Source organism: Dendropsophus ebraccatus, unplaced genomic scaffold (assembly GCF_027789765.1).
Source record: "Dendropsophus ebraccatus isolate aDenEbr1 unplaced genomic scaffold, aDenEbr1.pat pat_scaffold_510_ctg1, whole genome shotgun sequence".
Classification (NCBI taxonomy): domain Eukaryota; kingdom Metazoa; phylum Chordata; class Amphibia; order Anura; family Hylidae; genus Dendropsophus; species Dendropsophus ebraccatus.
This window is the reverse complement of record NW_027210112.1, coordinates 4,203-27,548: the sequence shown is the minus strand read 5'-3', so window position 1 is coordinate 27,548 and position 23,346 is coordinate 4,203. Positions and strand designations below refer to the sequence as shown.

General features: G+C 44.9%; 1 protein-coding gene across 1 annotated transcript in view; it reads right to left on the bottom strand.

Annotated features, from left to right (window-relative positions):
- The window catches only part of LOC138777134 (WD repeat-containing protein on Y chromosome-like), a 54,752-nt gene extending 31,724 nt beyond the window's left edge, over positions 1-23,028 (bottom strand). Inside the window, exons 1-4 of the mRNA XM_069956240.1 lie at positions 22,970-23,028; positions 6,716-6,808; positions 6,576-6,634; positions 593-734 (exon numbers count right to left, since the gene is read on the bottom strand). Of these exons, the coding sequence (XP_069812341.1) occupies positions 593-734; positions 6,576-6,634; positions 6,716-6,808; positions 22,970-22,976 (301 nt within the window). The 5' untranslated portion in view covers positions 22,977-23,028. The remainder of the gene's footprint in view (positions 1-592; positions 735-6,575; positions 6,635-6,715; positions 6,809-22,969) is intronic.
- Between the last annotated feature and the right edge of the window lie 318 nt (positions 23,029-23,346).

Below are 23,346 nucleotides of genomic sequence, written 5' to 3'. Positions count from 1 at the left end.
TCACTAGGCTATCATTCGTTTTATCCCAGACAACACCTTTAAAGGGAAATAGTAATCATGCCTGAACCACAGATTATTGGAGAGATTCCGAGTGGTTTCTGTCTAACAGGAGATCTCTCCCTATACCTAAACAGGAAGCCACCAGGGACCGTCCTGACTTGTGGTTCAAGCAGCAGGAAAGCGATGACAGGTTCCCTTTAATTTGACCTGGTGGTAGCAGAATCATAAGGGAGTTTTGCTTTTGAATAATTAATCTATATGAACTATTTGGCGCCTCCACAGTAAGAAAAATATCCGATCACTATGATCTTCTTGGTAGTAAGGGAATTAAATTTTTTAATTCTCCTGATATTTATTATATTGGCAAAACCCAAATAGCAGGTTAGTTTCAGGGCTGGAAAAATCTATTTATACACTGCAGAAACAATGGCACTGGTGGACCTGCTATGTAACCTTCTTGATATTCCTGCCTAACATAATACTTTGCTTAGAAAGGTTCTGCATAACAGAAGGCCATAGCTATACCAGACATGGGCACTGCTTGTGATGTATGACTGAAAAGTCTGCAATAAATATACTTAATTGTACTTACATGGCGGACGATCTTTTTCGGGTCCTTGGATAGCATAGTCTTTAATATTATAAACATAAATGTATCCGATGTAATCTGCCACAAACATCAGCGAGTTGTCCTTAGTCACGGCAAGACTGCTGACCTGGCACCCAGTCCTAGACTTAAGGAAGAGAAGTGGGGTTTATATAATGCAGTTTTAAAAGTAGAATCAGAAGGGGAAATTATTTATAAGGGAATTGGGGAACTATTTTTGGTTAGGGAAATACCTATGAAGCAGTTCCTTAACCCCTCAAGGACAGAGCCTGAAATGGCCTTAATGACAGAGACAAATTTTATGAATATGACCAGTGTCACTTTATTCATTAATAACTTCGGGATGCTTTTATCTATCCGGCTGATTCTGAGATTGTTTTCTCGTGACATATTGTACTTTACATTTCTGGTAAATTGGAGTCGATACTCATAACGAATCTTTATGAAAAAAAACCCAAATAACGTGAAAAAATTTGAAAAAAAGCATTTTTCCAACTTTGAAACTTTTTTGCTTATACAGAAAATGGTTATGCCACATAAATTATATATTAAATAGCATTAACAACATGTCTACTTTATGTTGGCGGCATTTGTTAAACGATCTTTCATTTTTTTAGACAATAGGAAGCTTAAAACATTAGCAGCAAATTTCCAATTTTTCAGTAAAATTTCAAAATCCGATATTTTTAGGGACCTGTTCAGGTGGGAAGTGTATTTGAGGGGCCTGTATGTTAGCCCCACAAAGCACCCCATTTCAGAAACTGCACCCCCCACACTCTGCAAAAGCACATCCAGAAAGTTTTTTAACCCTTTAGGGGAGTCACAGAAATAAAAGCTAAGTGTGTAAGAAATTTGAAAATTTTAATTTTCTGTGCAGAGATTTTATTGTAATCCAATATTTTTCATAATTATAAACCTATTACCAGAGATATGCACCCCAATATTGATTGCTCCGTTTCTGCAGTTTATAGAAATACCCCATATGTGGCCCTATTGCGCTATTTGACGCAACCACAAGCCTCAGATATAAAGGAGCGCCTAGTGAATTTCAACGCCTCCGTTATATTTGGTCATTTTTGACTGTACCACTTCAGGTTGGCAGAGGCTCTGGGGTGCCAAAACCTAAAAAACACCCCTAAAGGGACACCATTTAGAAAACTACACCCCTCAAGGAATGTAACAAGGGGTGCAGTGAGCATCTGGACCCCACAGGTGCTTCACAGATTTTCCGAACAATATGGCGTGAAAAAAGAAAAATTTATTTTTTACACTAAAACGTTCTAGCCTTCAATTTTTCATTTTCTTAAAGGGATGAGAGGAAAAAAAAGACACAAAATGTGTAGCGCAGTTTCTCCCGAGTACGGAAATACCCCACATGTGGCGATAAAGCGCCAAGGGGGCGCAGGACGAGCCTCCAAAGGGAAGAAGCGCCAATTGGCTTTTGGAAGCTGAATTTCACTGGAAAGGATTTCAAGGGCCATGTCGCATTTACAGAGCCTTCGTGCTGCCAAGACACTGGAAACCCCCCACAAGTGACCCCATTCTGGAAACTACACCCCTCAAGGAATCTAACAAGGGGTTCAGTGAGCATATGGACCCCACTGGTGACGGGCACAAATATGGAACAATGTGACGTGAAAGGGAATATTTTCATTTTTTCACTTTCATGGCACAAATGTGCCCGTCATCAAGGGGTCAATATCCTCACTGCACCCCTTGTTAGATTCCTTGAGGGGTGTAGTTTCCAGAATGGGGTCACTTGTGGGGGGTTTCCAGTGTTTTGGCAGCACGAGGGCTCTGTAAATGCGACATGGCGTTCATCATCCATTCTAGCCAAATCCAACCTCCAAAATCCAGATGGCGCTCCTTCCCTTGGGAGGCTTGCCCTGCGCCCACATGGCGCTTTATGTCCACATGTGGGGTATTTACTGACTCGGGGGAAATTGCTCTACACATTTAGGTTTTTCCTATTTTAAACCATTGTGAAAATGATAAATTCAAGGCTAAACCAACATTACTATTATATAGTGTAAAAAATGTAATATTTCATTTTCACGCCACATTGTTCCACATTTGTGCCCATCAACAGTGGGGTCCATATGCTCACTACACCCCTTGTTACATTCCCTGAGGGGTGTAGTTTCCATAATGGGGTCACTTGTGGGGGGTTTCAACTGTCTTGGCAACACAGAGGCCTTTTGAATGCAACATGGCCCCTCGAAATTCATTCCATCCAAATCCAGCCTTCAAAAACAAATGGCGCTCCGTCCCTTCGGAGGCTTACCCTGCACCCGCATGGCGCTTTATGTCCACATGTGGGGTATTTCCGTACTCAGAGGAAATTGCGTTACACATTTAGTGTTTTTTTTTATCTTTTAGCCCCTTGTGAAAATGAAAAAATCATGACAAGATTAATGATTTAGAGTAAAAATTTTACAAAAATTACACTAAATGTTGGTCTAGCCTTGATTTTTTCCATTTCCACAAGGGGTTAAAAGATAAAAAAAAACACTAAATGTGTAGAGCAATTTCCCCTGAGTACGAAAATACCCCACATGTGGACATAATGTGCCATATGGGCACAGGGCAAGCCACCAAAGGGACAGAGCGCCATTTAGAGGCTGGAATGGAGGATGGAGGCCATGTCGCAATTACAAAGCTCCTGTGCTGCCAGGACAGTAGAAACCCCCGACAATTGACCCCTTTCTGGAAACTACACCCCATAAGGAATCTAACAAGGGGTGCAATGAGCATATGGACCCCACTGGTGACGGGCACTTACGTAGAACATGTGCCGAGAAAATAAAAAATACAATTTTTTTTCATTTTCACGTCCCAAATGTGTCCGTCACCAGGGGGCCATATCCCCGCTGCCCCCCTTGTTAGATTCCTTATGGGGTGTAGTTTCCAGAATGGGGTCACTTGTGGGGGGTTTCTACTGTCCTGGCCGCACAGAGGCTTTGTAATTGCATCATGGCATCCTCTAATGGGAATGGCGGCCATACCTATTTAGCTGGGGAAAAGGGACCATTCTAATTTATTTGGGGGTATTAGGCCAATAATTGGTTTATAAGGTTGAAAATGACAGGTGTCCATCAAACTCAATCTGTGTTGATCCAGAGGAAGGCAAAAAATCCTTGTGAGGCAGACGACAGTAGCCTCATCACAGGGGAAAAATTCCTTCCCGACTCCATAATGGCGATCAGAATAATCCCTGGACCAACGTGACCCCTGAAATAGGAGTAAGGGACAGAATTTAGAAAATGTAGAACCCCAATGACGTGATCCTGTATGCAGAGGCCGGGGTGATCAGGACAGGCGTCACACTGTAAAATGGTGTCCTTCCTGATCCCCCTGTTATGCCACACTCTGCACTTCTTCTGGGGTCTCCCGTTCTCCTGTGTGCGGGACGTCACCTGGAAAATGTTGTCCTGGTGCGATACGGGGTCCCTCATATCCAGAAGCGCTGGGTCCGCTCCATGGCTGCTAAATATTAGGGCGCTATTACTACTTCTGATATGTTCGGATCGTGCCGCAAGCTACAGTAGCTCGGGCAGCGAGGGACCGGAAGAGGGGGTGCTGGTATAAAAGTTATCCCCGTACAGGTGGTAACCTTTATCCAGCAGTGGGAAGATCAGTTCCCGGACGATTTTCCCACTTGTTCTGAGGATGGGGGGGGGGGGGGGGGGGGCATCTGGGGGCATCTGGGGCTGGATTCGGGTGTCCCTTACTACATACACTCTAAGGGTACGTGCACACTGCGGAATCGCAACAGATAACCCTTCGTGCATTCCACAGCTGGCACCCACCGGCGGACTAATGCAGGCGCACGTCTCCGTCCGTGTCATAGACTCCATTCTATGCAAGGGCGGATTCCGCTCTCCGTCCAACGTGCATAGAATGGAGTCTATGACATGGGTGGAGACACGCGCCCGCATTAGTCCGCCGGCGGGTGCCAGCTGCGGAATGCACAAAGGGTTATCCTTCGCCATTCCGCAGTGTGCACGTACCCTAAATCTGTAAGTGTACCCTGAGGTACTCTCACAAAGTTTGTAAAATTTCATATCGTCATCTCTTATTGGGACAGTACTGGCGGAAAAGACGTGTCTGGGGGCAGCGTACGCTACGCTACCCCCAGACACGTCACTGGATGATGAGGATGAATGGAGGAAAGAAGGATCCCCCCATTCATCCTCACTAGCTGTTTCGGTGTCAGAGGCAATAATAACGTATGCGTCCGACGCCGAAAACACCCTGGGGGCCATCTTTATACGGGGATTGGTATATGGGGTATGTAGTGGTGTAGTGTCAAACTTTATTCAATGTAGTGTGGTGTAATGTAGTGTTTTTTACGTGTTTTTTTACAGTAAGTATAAAAAAAAATCCTACGCCAACAAAGGAGTTGCTGATAAATGCCGCACTTATGTGCGGCACTTATCAGCAGACCGTGGCAGTAGAATATAGAAAAAAAAACACCCTACGCCAAAAAGGAGGAGTTGCTGATTAGCAGCGCACTTTCGTGCGATGCTGATCAACACTCAGCGGCGATAGGGTGCGAAAAATAGAAAAAAAAATTTGGAAAAAAAAACAAAAACCTTTTTCTACATTCTGAACATCCCTGTAGCTGCTGATAAGTGTATTACACATATCAGCCGCTAGAGGGCAGCAGAGCTCAAAATCCGGAAAAAGACGAGGCTGGAGCCGAAAAAAGCCGATGGGGACCGCCGGAAATAGCCGAAGACCCGACGGAAAGACGGAGGACGCCGCGAACCCGGAAGACGCCGATCAGGACCCCGGGACAGGTGAGTAATGTACAAATACCTGCTCTGGACCCCTTAGCTACCTAGCTGAGGGGTCCAGAGCAGGTATTTACTATTTTTGTTCACGGCGATCGGGCCGGTGGCACCGTGACCACCATTACTTTTTACAGTAATGGCGGTTGGTGCCGTCCTCGGACAGCACCGACCGCCATTTTTTGACCCGACCCGGTGACCCGATGACCCGGAAAGGTTCCGATCGCCGCTATTGGCTGATCTGAATTGATCAGCCAATAGCGGCGATCGTAAGCACGGGAGGGGGGGGGGAAACCACCCCCCGTGCCGAGAAGCTAAGATGGCCTGCTATGATTTATAGCAGGCCATCTTCCCCGATCGCTGTGTGCGAACACACAGCGATCGGGGAAACATCGGGCGTAAATTTACGCCCTGATGCGTTAAGTACCAAGGCGCGAGGGCGTAAATTTACACCCGATGTCGTTAAGGGGTTAAAGGGGGTTATCCAGCGAAAATCTTTTCTTTTTTTTCATATCAACTGAAAGTTCAGAAAGTTATATACATTTGTAATTTACATCCATTTAAAAAATCTTAAGTCTTCCCATACTTATCAGCTGCTGGATGTCCTGCAGGAAATGTTTTTTTTTTTTTTTTCAGTCTGACACAGTGCTCTCTGCTGACATCTCTGGCTGAGACAGGAACTGTCCAGAGCAGGAGAGGTTTTCAATGGGAATTTGCTGCTACTGTGGACAGTTCCTGTCTCGGACAGAGGTGGCAGCAGAGAGCAGACTAAAAAGAAATCTTATCTGGGTGTCAAGGCTTAGATACCAGATTACAGGGAAGCTACGTCCAATAGGTGGCACTAAAGTGGCAGCTTTCTTCCTCTTTTAGGGGTATATCACATCCCTATAGAGAGTTTCAGATCTCACACCACCTGGCATAACCTGCTAGGTCAATGTATTCTGAAAAATAGTTTTTGGATCGGCCGCTAATTCTGACAGAATGTAATGCAATCTTGCTTAAAGTGTTTATCCAGGATTAGGAAAATTGGCTGCTTTCTTCCAGAAACTGCACTATAGTCTCTGTAATATTGTAACTCAGCACCAATGGAAAAGAATGTAATATCACACACAAACTGAGAAAAGGGGTGGCACTGTATATTTTCTTGTTAGAATGTTAGTCACATGGACACTTACTGGTTTAAAACTTGCCGACAGTTTTCCTCCTTGAAATATATTCCAAAAATTGACAGAACCTATAAAACATATGTAGAGTGTGCTTACTTTCCAGCATTGCAGACCCTATGTGCCACTCACTGTACTTCATCATGTCTTACCTAATGGCCCATTGGAGATGAGAGAGGCCGCTCCTTGTAACTTCACCGTCCGAGTTTTCAGAAATACAATTTTGCTAACACTTTTGTCTGCTACTGTGGAGAAATATTTGCCATAGGATTACAACATGTATTTATGGATATAAAAGATGTAAACCAGGGATGGGGAACCTTCGGCCCTCCAGCTGTTGTAAAACTACAATTCCCATCATGGGTATTCCCATGATGGGTATTGTAGCTTTGGAACAGTTGGTGAACTGAAGGTTCCCCATCCCTGACATAAACCATTATTTATATAGTGGGATCAACTTCCATAGTATTTTATGCACAATATTATGAAATCAATAATTCTTTTACTTTCCTATGTACAACACCTTCCGTGCAATTGTTTTTTGGACCAATTATATTATATAATGAAATCCTTAATTTTACCATAAAATGTACAATTAAATCAAAAAGAAACCATGTATGGAGTGACACTACTACCTAAAAAAAAGTTTTTCCAATAAATAATCTGACCCTTTTTTTATTTTTTTTTATTTTGTAGGGCGGCATTTGAATTTCTATGATATTTTTTTTATATTATGTAAAGAATATTTATTTATTTATTTATTTATACCTCTTAAAGGGGCCCTTCCATCTTGCAAAATCATGGCTTTCAGTCTAGTTGGGGCAAACTAAGGTGGTCAGGAAGCTGAATACAGGCAAAGTGGATGAGTTACGGAATTTGTATACCTCCATTGATGTTAATGGGAGTTGCATAATCATAATCATCAATATTTCAAATTTTGGCACATTTTTGGACTGTAAAATCTAAGTATACACTGAAGTTTTTGAATATTTCCCCATTGTGTACAGACAAGCAGGAAGCTATGCTCTGCCCTGACTATCACATTCTTCACAATAAGTAGTGTAGATACACTTTAAATGCTAGGTGTAATCCTCTGCTCAGTGATATACTTGCTTATTCCCTAGAGCTGAATACAGAAAACAACCAGTTGAGGCAAGATACAGAATACATTTGACCTATACATTTTCTAACAGCAGAAATAGCAGTGAATTGTTCAGGTTTCCACAGGTATCTGGAATTAAATAAACAAGATGGATCCAAAAAGTGACCTACATTTCCCGTCCACCATTACTTTTACATGCTGTTTCCATAGAAACTGCCTGAGAGCTTTGCAAAATAAAGTTGCCCAAGTCACCAAACGCGCTACATCTCATAGGTACGGGGACTTGTATAAATTGCAGTAATAGTGTTGTTGGCTTGGCTACCATTATTTAAAATGGCATTAAATCTGTAAACCTATCATCACCGTCTCTGGCTAATCTCTCTTTTTTTATCCTGTAAACATAAAAACACACTGTAGCATACATGGGTAATAGGGTTCAGGTATGCTCGGAAACTCTCCTAGAGTATCCAGAAAAAAAACTCCCAGAATATAAGATTTTTCAGATTCCCAGAAGTGCTAGCAAAGTTCCAAGGATCCACTTTTTTTACATATACAGTACTCACCTCTCCCTGTTTCTACAGTCCTTTTCACTCCATAGGGCGCTGCAGACAATGCCCTGATGCTGGGGTGAAGAAGACTTGAAGAGGTGAGTATCTGCAGGTCTAGTCTGAGGTCTGTATTATGGGAACTCCCTTAGTCTGAGGCCTGTGAATCCCACCTACTAATATATCTAGTCCATCTTACACCACTAGGACTACTGTTGAGCGGACCTGTCAAACTGTTCGAGACCAGCAACATTCTCCGAACCCGAATGCTTGGCATTTGATTCCCTGCAACTGCAGAAGTTGGATGCTGACCTTAGGTCTGCTAGGAACGGCCATGGCATACAATTTCTGCAGCCACAAGGAATCAGATGCTAAGTGTTTGGGTCCGCAGAATGTCGCCGACCCCGAACAGTTTGACAGGTCCACTGAACACTACTTAGGACTGACCTATGAGATGCCAATGTTGAAAAAGTCCCCCCATTGCATATATCTACAGTATAGCTACTATATCCTTTATATACTCAGTAATACCGGAGGTTTGGATAGAATAAATCTTCCTATGACTGGATGACAGCAGTACAATTATTATAAGAGAGAAATATAGATATCGAAATGCAAAATAAAGATGATATATTATTAATGCGGAGGTGGGAAGCCTAGTAAGCGTACAGTGTGTCATACCGACGCATTTCATTCCCAGGGACAGGGCATTTGTAGAACAGAAACAGGATTCTTTTTTCAGTTTATATGTTACTATAGCAAAGTGGTGGGTTGCTAAGCTGTGTGATATAGCTGCCAGCTGATGGGAACAGTACATGTGCCATGTGGTACTCATGTATTATGTACTAACCCATTATGCTTCAAGAATAAAACATTTTACATATTGTCTTAAACAAAAATCAAACTAAAAATAAAAAGTGCAATTTCTATTTCTCTTATTTTAGTAGGATAAAGGGATGCAAAATACAAAAATACAGTAGTGATGGTATCTTATACATACATAACCTAAAGAGATGATGTGTTGTGAAGGGTATATGGGTATGTGGTTACATGTGACCTCAAATGTTTAGATGTATGGTGGGATGTATACCCTTCCAGCAATCAATAATTATAAATCACTAGAAAATGTACCCGGCGCTGCCCGGGTATAAAGTGTCAGTGTGTTAATTAGATTTGTTCTAAGGTGCCCAGGAGGCCAAGGTAAAGGTATTGTTTCATCTGAGTTAATCAGTGGAATTAGTGTATACCTGTAGTGCATAGTTGGAGGGGTTCTGTATACCCACAATGTATAGTTTTTAGGTGTCTCGCATATCTGTAGTGCATAGCTGGGGGGGGACTGTATACCTATAGTGTATAGTTGGGGAGGTCCTGTATACCTGTAGTGTGTAGTTGGGGGGGCTGTATACCTGTAGTGTATAGTTGAGGGAGGTCCTGTATACCTGCAGTGTACAGTTGGTGAAGGTTTTGTATACCTGTACTGTATAGTTCGGGGGTCCTATATACCTGTAGTATATATTTGGTGCTGTATACCTGTAATCTATAGTTGGTGGAGGTCTTGTATACCTGTAGTTTATAGTTTGAGGGTCCTGTATACCTGTAGTGCAAAGTTTGAGGGTCCTTTATAACTGTAGTATAGAATTGGTGGAGGTCCTGTATACCTGTAGTGTATAGTTTGGGGTCCTATATACCTGTAGTATATAGTTGGTGGAGTTCCTTTATACCTGTAGTATATAGCTTTGGGGTCCTGTATACCTGTAGTATAGAGTTGGTGAAGGTGCTGTATACCTGTAGTATAGAGTTGGTGTAGGTCCTGTATACCTGTAGTGTATAGTTTGGGGTCCGATATACATGTAGTATATAGTTGGTGGAGTTCCTGTATACCTGTAGTGTATAGTTTGGGGTCCTGTATACCTGTAGTATATAGTTGGTGGAGGTCCTGTATACCTGTAGTGTATAGTTTTGGGGTCCTGTATACCTGTAGTGTAAGTGTGGGGTCCTGTATACCTGTAGTATATAGTTGGTGCAGGTCCCGTGCACCTGTAGTGTATAGTTTTGGGGTCCTGTATACCTATAATGTCCTGTATAGTCCTGTATACCTGTAGTGACCTGTAGGGTCGTATTTACCATTAGGCACCCATGGTCTGGTGCATAGGGTAGCACCTTGCAGAGGGGCAGTACCCTCCCGTTCACACTTGCCAGAAAATCTGGTGTCTTTTCGAGGGGGGTATGGCGGTATTGGTCAGGTCTGGTATAGCGGTGTTATCCAGTCACAGTATGGCGGTACTGGTCAGGTCTGGTATGGCAGTGTTATTCAGTCACAGTGTGTCGGTATTGGTCATGTCTGGTATGGCAGTGTTATCCAGTGACAGTATGGCGGTATTGGTCAGGTCTGGTGTGGTGGTGTTCTCCAGTCACAGTGTGGCAGTATTGGTCAGGTCTGGTATAGTGGTGTTATCCAGTCACAGTATGGCGGTATTGGTCAGGTGGGGTATGGCAGTGTTATCCAGTCACAGTATGGCAGTATTGGTCAGGTCTGGTATGGCAGTGTTATCCAGTGACAGTATGGCGGTATTGGTCAGGTCTGGTATGGCGGTGTTATTCAGTTACAGTATGGCGGTATTGGTCAGGTCTGGTATAGTGGTGTTATCCAGTCACAGTATGGCGGTATTGGTCAGGTCTGGTATGACAGTTTGGTATACCTGTAGTGACCTGTATATACATGTACTGTATAGATGGAGTAGAGGGTCCTGTATACCTGTAGTGCCCTGTATATACATGTACTGTATAGATGGAGTAGGGGGTCCTGTATACCTGTAGTGCCCTGAATATACATGTACTGTATAGATGGAGTAGGGGGTCTACCAGTTTTTTCTGTGGATGTTGTGAGGCAGCTTCCCTAGCAACCATTGCTCCCTGTAGTGTATAGTTTGGGGTCCTATATACCTGTAGTATATAGTTGGTGGAGTTCCTGTATACCTGTAGTATATAGCTTTGGGGTCCTGTATACCTGTAGTATAGAGTTGGTGAAGGTGCTGTATACCTGTAGTATATAGTTGGAGTTCCTGTATACCTGTAGGGTATAGTTTTGGGGTCCTGTATACCTGTAGTGTATAGTTTTAGGGTCCTGTATACCTGTAGTGTAAAGTTTGGGGTCCTTTATACCTGTAGTATATAGTTGGTGGAGGTCCCGTGCACCTGTAGTGTATAGTTTTGGGGTCCTGTATACCTGTAGTGTCCTGTATACCCGCAGGGTCATATTTACCATTAGGCACCCATGGTCTGGTGCGTAGGGTAGCACCTTGCAGAGGGGCAGTACCCTCCCATTGAGACTTGCCAGAAAATCTGGTTTCTTTTCGAGGGGGGTATGGCGGTATTGGTCAGGTCTGGTATGGCAGTGCTATTTAGTCACAGTGTGTCGGTATTGGTTATGTCTGGTATGGCGGTGTTATCGAGTCACAGTATGGCAGTATTGGTCAGGTCTGGTGTGGCGGTGTTCTCCAGTCACAATGTGGCGGTATTGGTCAGGTCTGGTATAGTGGAGTTATCCAGTCACAGTATGGCGGTATTGGTCAGGTGTGGTATGGCAGTGTTATCCAGTCACAGTATGGCGGTATTGGTCAGGTCTGGTATGGCAGTGTTATCCAGTCACAGTATGACGGTATTGGTCAGGTGTGGTATGACAGTGTTATCCAGTTACAGTATGCCGGTATTGGTCAGGTCTGGTATAGCAGTTTTTTCCAGTCATAGTATGGTGGTATTGGTCAGGTGTGTTATGACAGTGTTACCCAGTCACAGTATGGTAGTATTGGTCAGGTCTGGTGTGGCGGTGTTATCCAGTCATGGTATGGTGGTATTGGTCAGGTCTGGTATAGCAGTGTTATCCAGTCACAGTATGGCGGTATTGGTCAGGTCTGATATGATGGTGTTATCCAGTCACAGTTTGGCGGTATTGGTCGGGTCTGGTATGGCAGTGTTATCCTGTCACAGTATGGTATACCTGTAGTGCCCTGTATATACATGTACTGTATAGATGGAGTAGGGGGCCCTGTATATACATGTACTGTATAGATGCAGTAGGGGGCCCTGTATATATACATGTACTGTATAGATGCAGTAGGGGGTCCTGTATATACATGTACTGTATAGATGGAGTAGGGGGTCCTGTATATATATGTACTGTATAGATGGAGTAGGGGGTCCTGTATATACATGTACAGGCTCGGACTGGGCCACCGGGGGGCCGGGGAAACCCCCGGTGGGCCCCGAGCTGGAGTGGGCCCCCTGCTCCTAGGGGGGCCGGGGGCCGCACCTCCCTTTTAACTGGAAGCGATCGCAACAATCGCTTCCAGTTAAATGTAAGCAGTGTTGTGATTGACAGGGCCGGAAGCCTACGGCTTCCCGCCCTGTCAATCACTCTTGTGACCGCAAGCAGAGATTTGCTTGCGATCACAAGAGTTACGCAAGCTCCGTTGCGAAGTCCCGGCGGCGCCATCACTGACCTCAGTGTGCGCCGCGGCGGCTAGGACTTCCGGGTCATGGAGCGAATACCGGAAGTCCCAGCCACCGCGGCGCACACTGAGGTCAGTGATGGCGCCGGCGGGACTTCACATCGGAGCTGCTCACCTGTCAGAGAAGAGGACACCGGCGACCGACGGGGGAGCGTGTGGTTAGGTGAGTTGTCTTGTGGTTTTTTTTTATTTTTTATCAGAGGGGGCAAGATAAGGGGGGGCTGTATACAGGGGAGGACAACATAGGGGGGCTGTATACAGGGGAGGACAACATAGGGGGGCTGTATACAGGGGAGGACAACATAGGGGGGCTGTATACAGGGGAGGACAACATAAGGGGGGCTGTATACAGGGGAGGACAACATAAGGGGGGCTGTATACAGGGGAGGACAACATAAGGGGGGCTGTATACAGGGGGAGGACAACATAAGGGGGGCTGTATACAGGGGAGGACAACATAGGGGGGCTGTATACAGGGGGAGGACAGCATAAGGGGGGCTGTATACAGGGGGAGAACAATATAAGGGGGCTGTATACAGGGGGGACAACATAAGGGGGGCCTATATACAGGGGGAGGACAACAGAAGGGGCTGTATACAGGGGGAGGACAACAGAAGGGGGGCTATATACAGGGGCAGGACAACATAAGGGGGTATATACAGGGGAGGACAACATAAGGGGGGCTGTATACAGGGGAGGACAACATAAGGGGGGCTGTATACAGGGGGAGGACAACACAAGGGGGGCTGTATACAGGGAAGGACAACATAGGGGGGCTGTATACAGGGGAGGACAACATAGGGGGGGCCGTATACAGGGGGAGAACAACATAAGGGGGGGCTATATACAGGGGGAGAACAACATAAGGGGGTATATACAGGGGAGGACAACATAGGGGGGCTGTATACAGGGGGAGAACAACATAAGGGGGGCTATATACAGGGGGAGGACAACATAAGGGGGTATATACAGGGGAGGACAACATATGGGGCTGTATACAGGGGGAGGACAGCATAAGGGGGGCTGTATACAGGGGGAGGACAACATAAGGGGCTGTATACAGGGGGAGGACAGCATAAGGGGGGCTATACACAGGGGGAGGACAACATATGGGGCTGTATACAGGGGGAGGACAGCATAAGGGGGGCTGTATACAGGGGGAGGACAGCATAAGGGGGGCTGTATACAGGGGGAGGATGGCATAAGGGGGTCTGTATACAGGGGAAGGACAACATAAGGGGGCTGTATACAGGGGAAGGACAACATAAGGGGGGGCTATATACAGGGGGAGGACAACATAAGGGGGCTGTATACAGGGGGAGGACAACATAAGGAGGTCTGTATACAGGGGAAGGACAACATAAGGGGCTGTATACAGGGGGAGGGCAACAGAAGGGGGGCTGTATACAGGGGGGGGGACAACAGAAGGGGGTCTGTATACAGGGGAGGACAAGAAGGGGGTCTGTATACAGGGGGAGGACAACATGAGGGGGGCTATATACAGGGGGAGGACAACATAAGGGGGCTGTATACAGGGGGAGGACAACATAAGGGGGGCTATACAGGGGGAGGGACAACATAAGGGGGGCTGTATACAGGGGGAGGACAACTTAAGGGGGGGGCTATATACAGGGGAGGACAACATAAGGGGGGCTGTATACAGGTAAGGACAACATAAGGGGCTATAAACAGGGGCAGGACAACATAAGGGGGGCTGTATACAGGGGGAGAACAACATAAGGGGGGCTATATACAGGGGGAGGACAACATAAGGGGGTATGTATACAGGGGGAGGACAACATAAGGGGGTATGTATACAGGGGGAGGACAATATAAGGGGGGGCTATATACAGGGGGAGGACAACATAAGGGGGGCCTGTATACAGGGGGAGGACAACATAAGGGGGCTGTATACAGGGGGAGAACAACATAAGGGGCTGTATACAGGGGGAGGACAACATAAAGGGGTCTGTATACAGGGGGGGACAACATAAGGGGTTATATACAGGGGCAGGACAACATAAGGGTGGTATATACAGGGGAGGACAACATAAGGGGCTGTATACAGGGGGAGAAACAACATAAGGGGGGCTGTATACAGGGAAGGACAACATAAGGGGGGCTATATACAGGGGGAGGACACATAAGGGGGCTATATACAGGAGAAGGACAACATAAGGGGCTATATACAGGGGCAGGACAACATAAGGGGGGGCTGTATACAGGGGGAGAACAACATAAGGGGGGCTATATACAGGGGGAGGACAACATAAGGGGGTATATACAGGGGCAGGACAACATAAGGGGGGCTGTATACAGGGAAGGACAACATAAGGGGGGCTGTATACAGGGGGAGGACAACACAAGGGGGGCTGTATACAGGGAAGGACAACATAAGGGGGGTATATACAGGGAAGGACAACATAAGGGGCTGTATACAGGGGGAGGACAACATAAGGGGCTATAAACAGGGGGAGGACAACATAAGGGGCTGTATTCAGGGGGAGGACAACATAAGGGGGCTGTATACAGGGGAGGACAACATAAGGGGCTGTATACAGGGGAAGGAAAACTTAAGGGGGCTATATGGGGCAAGGACAACATAAGGGGGCTATACGGGGGAATAGACAACATAAGGGGCTATATGGGGGGTAGGGATGGACAACATAAGGGGGCTATCTATATGGGGGGATGGATAACACAAGCGGGCCAGTTATAAGGGGGATAACACAGGGAGACATCTATAAGGGACACTGGATGGGGCAATTTATAAGGAGGACAACACTGAGGAGGCATCTATAAAGGGCACTACACAGAGGGGGACAACAATGGGGGGCATCTATAAGGTTAACTATACTGGGTGCGGTGTGTATACAATAGGCTATAGGGGGCATCTACTTTAGTGGACTACACAGAGGGGTCATCTATAAGGGAACTACACAGAGGGGGCCATATACTATAGGGCAGGAATAGGGAACCTTGGATCTCCAGCTGTTGCAGTTGTTGCAGGCATGAAGGGAGTTGTAGTTTTGCAACAGCTGGAGAGCCAAGGTTCCTTATCCCTGATAATAGGGAATGCACAGAGGTTGTCATCTACTATAAAGGGATTACACAGAGGGGGATCTCTACTATAGTAGAGGCACACAGGGACACAGGGACACAGGGCCATCTATATGGAGGACTGAACAAGGGGCCATCTACAAGGTGTGTGCACAATATATATATATATATATATATATATAAACACACACACACACACACACAATAGTCAGGGCTAACCACTGAGAGAAGGTGTAAAGAGGCCAGTACAGATGTGCAGTTTGTAGAGAGATGAGGATGGTGACAGAGTAAGGAGCCTAATATATTTCTCTGGCAGATTATGTGGATTCGTGGCTCGGAGAAGTTCTCATAACGGCCCAGGGCAGATGAAGAAGTAGATGAAAAGGGAAGAACTCCGATCAGAGAAGACGTCCCCTGTGAGTCACTAAATCTATGTGCACTGTAACGTATATAGTGTAGAGCTGGGGCTACCTCTGTATGACTGTATGAGGGGATATTGATCTTTGTTCAGAGCATTTTATTCAGTAGCAGCTGTGGTGTTAGTCAGTATGTGGGGGTGTTAGTCAGTAAATGGCGGTGTTAGTCAGTATGTGGGGGTATTATTTGTTACTTGTAATCTGGTGCGGTGTTCATTGGTCTTAGTATACCAGATTTGGTCAGTAACAATATGGTGGTGATGGTTGTGGTGTGGCGGTAATATTTCCCCCTTGTGTACTGGTAATTTTGGTCTCAGTATACAGGATTTGGTCAGTAACAGTATAGCGGTAATATGTATGGTGATACTATTCCCTCCTGTATACTGGTTTATTGGTAATATCGGTCTTGATATACAGGATTTGGTCAGTTACTGTATAGCGGTAATATGTGTGGGGATATTTGCTCTTTATATACTGGTGTTATTGGTAGCATACAGTGTTATCATGCAAAGAAAATTGTCTTATAGCGCGATTACACCGGCCAATAATCGGTAACAAGTGCTCCTAGGAAGTCTATTCAGCCGATGATCGGCCCATGTAAAAGTGCCAGAGATTGGCTGACATGCAAGCAAATGCCCCATAGTCGGCTGATTTGATCTTTTGTGCGGCTAAGATCATTGCTGTCGGCTGCACATCTCTATATATTCCTGCCCTGCTGATTAGCAATCATTTGCAGCCCTACACTGCCCCATATCACGCCGTGTTAATGTACCTTTATTAATGTTACCATAGATAAGTGTGGTGGCAGAAGGGTGGGCCCCAAGAATGATTTCCCCTGGTGGGCCAAGGCACTCCAGTCCGACACTGTACATGTACTGTATAGATGGAGTAGGGGGTCCTGTATATACATGTACTGTATAGATGGAGTAGGGGGTCCTGTATATACATGTACTGTATAGATGGAGTAGGGGGTCCTGTATATACATGTACTGTATAGATGGAGTAGGGGGTCCTGTATATACATGTACTGTATAGATGGAGTAGGGGGTCCTGTATATACATGTACTGTATAGATGGAGTAGGGGGTCCTGTATATACATGTACTGTATAGATGGAGTAGGGGGTCCTGTATATACATGTACTGTATAGATGGAGTAGGGGGTCCTGTATATACATGTACTGTATAGATGGAGTAGGGGGTCCTGTATATACATGTACTGTATAGATGGAGTAGGGGGTCCTGTATATACATGTACTGTATAGATGGAGTAGGGGGTCCTGTATATACATGTACTGTATGGATGGAGTAGGGGGTCCTGTATATACATGTACTGTATGGATGGAGTAGGGGGCCCTGTATATATATATGTACTGTATAGATGGAGTAGGGGGCCCTGTATATACATGTACTGTATAGATGGAGTAGGGGGTTCTGTATATACAGTACATTTACTGTATAGATGGAGTAGGGGGTCCTGTATACATGTACTGTATAGATGGAGTAGGGGTCCTGTATACATGGAGTAGGGGGTCTACCAGTTATTACTGTGGATGTTGTGAGGCAGCTTCCCTAGCAACCATTGCTCCCTGTGAAAATGAAAGCAGTAATCCTATTGGTTGCTAAGGCTCCAACTGCCGTGTCTGCTGCAGCTAATTATATCACCTGTGTTTGCAGTGAGGAGATTTTCCAATTCATCTCTATGAGGCGCCTCTCTTGCCCCTCCCCCTCCCCTCCTGTACATCTGGCGGGGACGGGACCTTCGCAGTAACCTTCCCGGGCACCCAATGTATCTGTGTGCCAAATTTGGGGTCAAACGGTTCAGGCGTTTGGAAGTCTATAGAGGACAGACAGACAGACAGAAGGACAGACAGACAGACAGACAGATAGACTTTGATTTTTATTATATAGATTACAAAATTTTGGACATCTTGTATGGTCAACCCAACGATGTGTGGAGTTGTTTTTGACCCTGTTTCCAACATGTTTCCCCCAGTCAGTGGTCCTGGGTTCCTCAGGGAAATAGTGGGTCAAATGTTATTTTACTGACATCATCAGAGGTAGGGAAGGTCACTGTAGGCTGTGCAGATATCTTTTCCCAGAAGAGTAGATGTATAAAGACAATTGCCGTGTGAGGTAGGATGCTGGATGACCCTAGGGAGTAGCTGTGTACCTTAGGATGTTGTATATCTAGGGCCACATAGTGCAGTGCCCAGAAGGATACACTAATAAAAGGTGAGCATGGCTGTACGAGTGTTCGCCACCGATATATGAAACGTCTCTTGTGTGAGGTATCAATCCCTGAGATAAGGGAAAGCATTGGAGGTATGATTCACCCTTTATGTACCCGGGTCCATTGAAAGGTATAGGTCAGCCTGGGAGGTTCCTAGATGCTGGTTCTTTCCTTCTAGATATGCCTGTGCAGATAAGGAGACATCCGGATCCTATCCGGTTCTATTCATTGGGATTGTGAGGTATGGCGTCCGGGTCTGTAGTCCTAGTATGTATATATATATATATATATATAACGTGTTTCCCAGAAAAATAAGACAGTGTCTTATATTAATTTTTGCTCCCAAAGATGCGCTATGTCTTATTTTCAAGGGATGTCTTATTTTTCCAACAACATAATTGTTGAAAAAAAACAAAAACAAAAAAAAGAACATTTATTATGCACTGTATAGTAGCTGTCATCACATACCCGCATAACCCTGGTCGCAGTGGGGGTCTTACGTTCGGGGATGCCTTATTTTTGTGGGATGCCTTATATTAAAAGAAAAGTCTGGTGAAAATTTTTATTGAAATATTGTATTGCTCCCCAAAAGTTTTACAAATCCCCAATATACACTTATTATGTGAAATTCTTATAACATGCTTTTTTCCCTGCACTTACTACTACACCAAGGCTTCACTTCCTGGATAAAGCGATGATGTCACTTCCTGGATAACATGGTGATGTCACTTCCTGTAAAACATGATGATGTCACGACCCGACTCCCAGAGCTGTGCGGGCTGTGGCTGCTGGAGAGGATGATGGCAGAGGGATGCTCAGTGTCCCTCCAGTGCCCTGTGTCCCTCAGTGTCCCCCTGCCATCATCCTCTCCTGCAGCCACAGCCCGCACAGCTCTGGGAGTCAGGTTGTGACATCACCATGTTATCCAGGAAGTGACATCACCATGTTATCCAGGAAGTGACATCACCATGGTTATCCAGGAAGTGACATCACCATGTTATCCAGGAAGTGACATCACCATGTTATCCAGGAAGTGAAGCCTTGATGCATTAGTAAGTGCAGGAAAAAAAGCACTTTATAAGCATTTCCGGTAATAAGTGTATATTGGGGATTTGATTAACTTTTGGGGGGCAATCCTGTAAATTCTCCACTATGCCTTATTTTTGGAGGATGTCTTATTTTCAGGGAGACAGGGTATATATGTATATGCATTTGTGTGTCTATGTGTATATAGTGAAATTTTTTGTCTTCTACCCTCCTTTGCTCATATTTTACAGTAACAAAAATGTTGCTCGGAGATTAATAGACCATCAAGGCGGTAGAAACTATCAATATCTTTCCCATCTTCTCCCGCATTCATCTTTCCATATCTCTGGTTCAAAGCAGAGTTAGCTTTAACTAGCCTTTGATATAAAAGTCAATACTCACTAGACTGTCTTTAGCATTCTCAGCGGTTAGTCAAACAACTCAGTGGGCTTTTCAAACATAATTAATTGCTATTTTTTTTTCTCCATTTAAATTTAAAGAAGACATGTCACCATTATCACAACTTGTAAGAGAAATGGGACTGACAGAAGAGTAAAGTTTGTATTGCTGTGATTTGGCTTTATTGCAGGTTAATATGATGTGCTGTGTGTTGTACTGAAAACTGCTGTATATATATGTTACTGCATTTGGAGCAGTATCTGTACAGCCTTGTAATCGCTGTCACCAGCGCATTATCACTTCCACATGGCAATGTGGGACCAATAACCAAAAGATGTGATTAAGCCATTAAGCTATCAATCAGCAGCTGATCGCTGACCCTTTTAAGGGTACAAACACACTGGGTGTATCCGCAGCGAGATCCGCTGCAGATCTGTGCCCTGTACACTCTATGGGCAGACAAACTCGCTCCATTAAGCCCCGCACGCCAGCTTGCTTCAGGGGGCACTGATTGGCTGAGCGGGACGTGAAGACTCCGGGAGCCCCAAAGCAAGACTCCGGCGGGGGGGGGCGGGTTAACAGGGCGGGCTGCTGACATACTTTGCGCTGCGGATATGCCCAGTGTGCCCGCTGCGGATATGCCCAGTGTGTTTGTACCCTAAATGGGCTGACCGCCAGGAAGTTCTTATGAGCACTCATTCGCTTGATAATCATCCTGTGTAGAAGGACCTGAGCTCTGTGTAATAGAAACGGTGGAAGCAGACCACCGCTATCTCCTATGGGCTACCTTGAAGATCTAAAGATCAGCTATTAACTGCTTGATGTCAGTGCGTATAATAGCACCAACAGCGAGCGGGGAACGCTAAAAGGTCGGCGCTTGCTTGCTTTTAATATCGGTCATTTATCCCAGCCCTAAGTCACTAGAGATGAGCGAACCTCGAGCAGGCTGGTGGGTGAAGAGGCTGGATGCCGCCCTAGGGAGTCCTGGGAAACATGTATACAGCCTATGGCCTATGGTTGTTCCTTGTTTTCCACCAACTGGGCCCTCAGGCTTGGGTTCGATCAAACCAGAGCCTGCTTGAGGTTCGCTCATCTCTATAAGTCAAACTATCCAGCCATGAATGGTCAGAAATCCTGGTCCAGAAATTCTGGTACACTGTTTGCTACTAATATTAATTCACTCTTTTAAAAAATAAAAACAGCATTTATACACTTTCTGTGATCCATTGATGATAAAAAGGTTGTCTACTCTCTACAGATAGCCACCCTGGTGACCAATCGATTCTTAGAAAGATGAGTATAAAATTGACGGACTATAGGGGAGATATAAAATTGACGGACTATAGGGGAGATTTATCGAACATGGTGTAAAGTAGAATTGTCTTAGTCAAGGGTGGAAATTTTCTGTGGCCATTAACCATATAAATTACTACAGGAAAACTCTATACAGCCTCTATAGGCCGCATAGTATACAAAAAGAGGACTAAATATAATACACAATGTCTTTATTAATATATAAAAAAAAATCACATGATCAAAAGTTTAAAATTACATAACATGGATTTTTATGGCATTACAGGTAAAACTGACCACGGTGGGGGTAAGTAACATAGGCTACATCAGGCAACTACACCACAAATAGTAAGTGCAGTAAAAAGAACATTATAGAGCAGGGAGGTTTCAGTCCAAGTCTGGGCTTCCCACAATAGAGAATATAAAGCCTCCTACTACCCCCCAGATAACCATCAACCCTGAGAGCCAGTAAACAGTTCACCACTCACCCATGTCAACGTCTCCCTAATGTATGTTTCACGTTTCGCGCTTCCTCAGGGGGCGCTGAGGAAGCACGAAACGTGAAGCGTACATTGGGGCACACCGCCTGAGGAAGCGCGAAACGTGAAACGTATGTTGGGGTGATATGGGTGAGTGGTGAACTGTTTACTGGCTCTCAGGGTTGATGGTTATCTGGCGGGTAGTTAGGAGGGTTTATATTCTCTATTGTGGGAACCTGAACTTGGACTTAAACCTTCCCTGCTGTATACTGTTCTTTTTACTGCACTTACTATTTGTGGTGTAGTTGCCTGTTGTAGCCTATGTTACTTACCCCACTAATGTCAGTTTACCTGGAATGCCATAAAAACATCATATTATGTAATTTAAACTTTTGATTATGTGATTTTTTGATTTATTAATAAAGACATTGGGGGGAAAATTATGAAAGGGTGTAAATATACACCTGGTGTAAACTGCCCACAGCAACCAATCACAGCTTAGCTTTCAGCTCTAGTGAAATATAAGAGGAGCTGTGATTGGTTGCCCGTGGGCAGTTTACACCAGGTGTAATTTTACACCCTTTCATAAATCTCCCCCATTGTGTATTATATTTAGTCCTCTTTTTGTATACAATGTTTTGAGTATGGTCCAATATTTGGTATGGTGGACATGTAGTCAGTATTTTACTGATAAAGGTTGCAGAGGTCAGTGGAACTTATGTGTATAATCTATAGGCCATATAGCCTGAGGACATTGTATATAAATGTGGCTGTGGCAGACGTGCCTACCCGCGGAACATCTGCTGCTAAAGAAGAATATTTTAAAGGGGCAGAGCGGCCCAAATTAGATGCGGCGGCCAACGGTCGTTCGGTTTGCACCTGGGGGGCCCGGACCGGGGGGGCAGAGTAGAGCGCTGCTGTTATTATAATGAGGGCAATCTTACTGGGCCCTGGGCGGTTGCCCAGATTGCCCTCATTATAATCCGCCTACGGGTCTTAGTTGCCCCTAGCAACCAATCAGATTCCACCTTTCATTTTCCAAAGAATCTGTGAGGAAAGAAAAGTGGAATCTGATTGGTTGCTAGGGGCAACATGAGCCAGCTCTACTTTACACCATGTTTAATAAATCTCCCCTTCTTGCACTGTGAACCCTCTGCGCCAATATTTATTAATAGGGTATAGAGATTGTCTTTATGAAAAAATCTTTTTTATTGGAATAAAGACATCTCCTGTATTAGTTACACCGTCTATATAGATTTCTTTATTTGATAGCTAATATATTCTCTCCACTTTACATAAAGAACACTGTATAAGTGTCGCCCTCCGTATTAGACGCTATGTACTTACATTTCATTCCTGCAGCATCCACATGAATGGCTGTGTTTATTCGGCACTGTATGTGGCCTGAGCTCACTGTTCCAGATAATAATTTCTCCATCATAACTTGAGCTGGCAAGGAGATTAGGAGGATTTGTGAGCTATACACAGAATGTCTTCCGGTGACCTCGGATCTGCAGAAGGAATAGGTACATTGAGCTCTGACGCTATATCCTATCATCTCCAACACCACAATGTGCTTGTGAAGAAAACACAATCAATCGCAACCTCGGCTCACATGACCTTTTTATTATTGCTATTCTTAAGCGGGTGCGGTGAGCTCAGCCATATCACACAAAAAAATACACAACTACAATGTACTAAATACTAATTTTTATAGCTTAAAG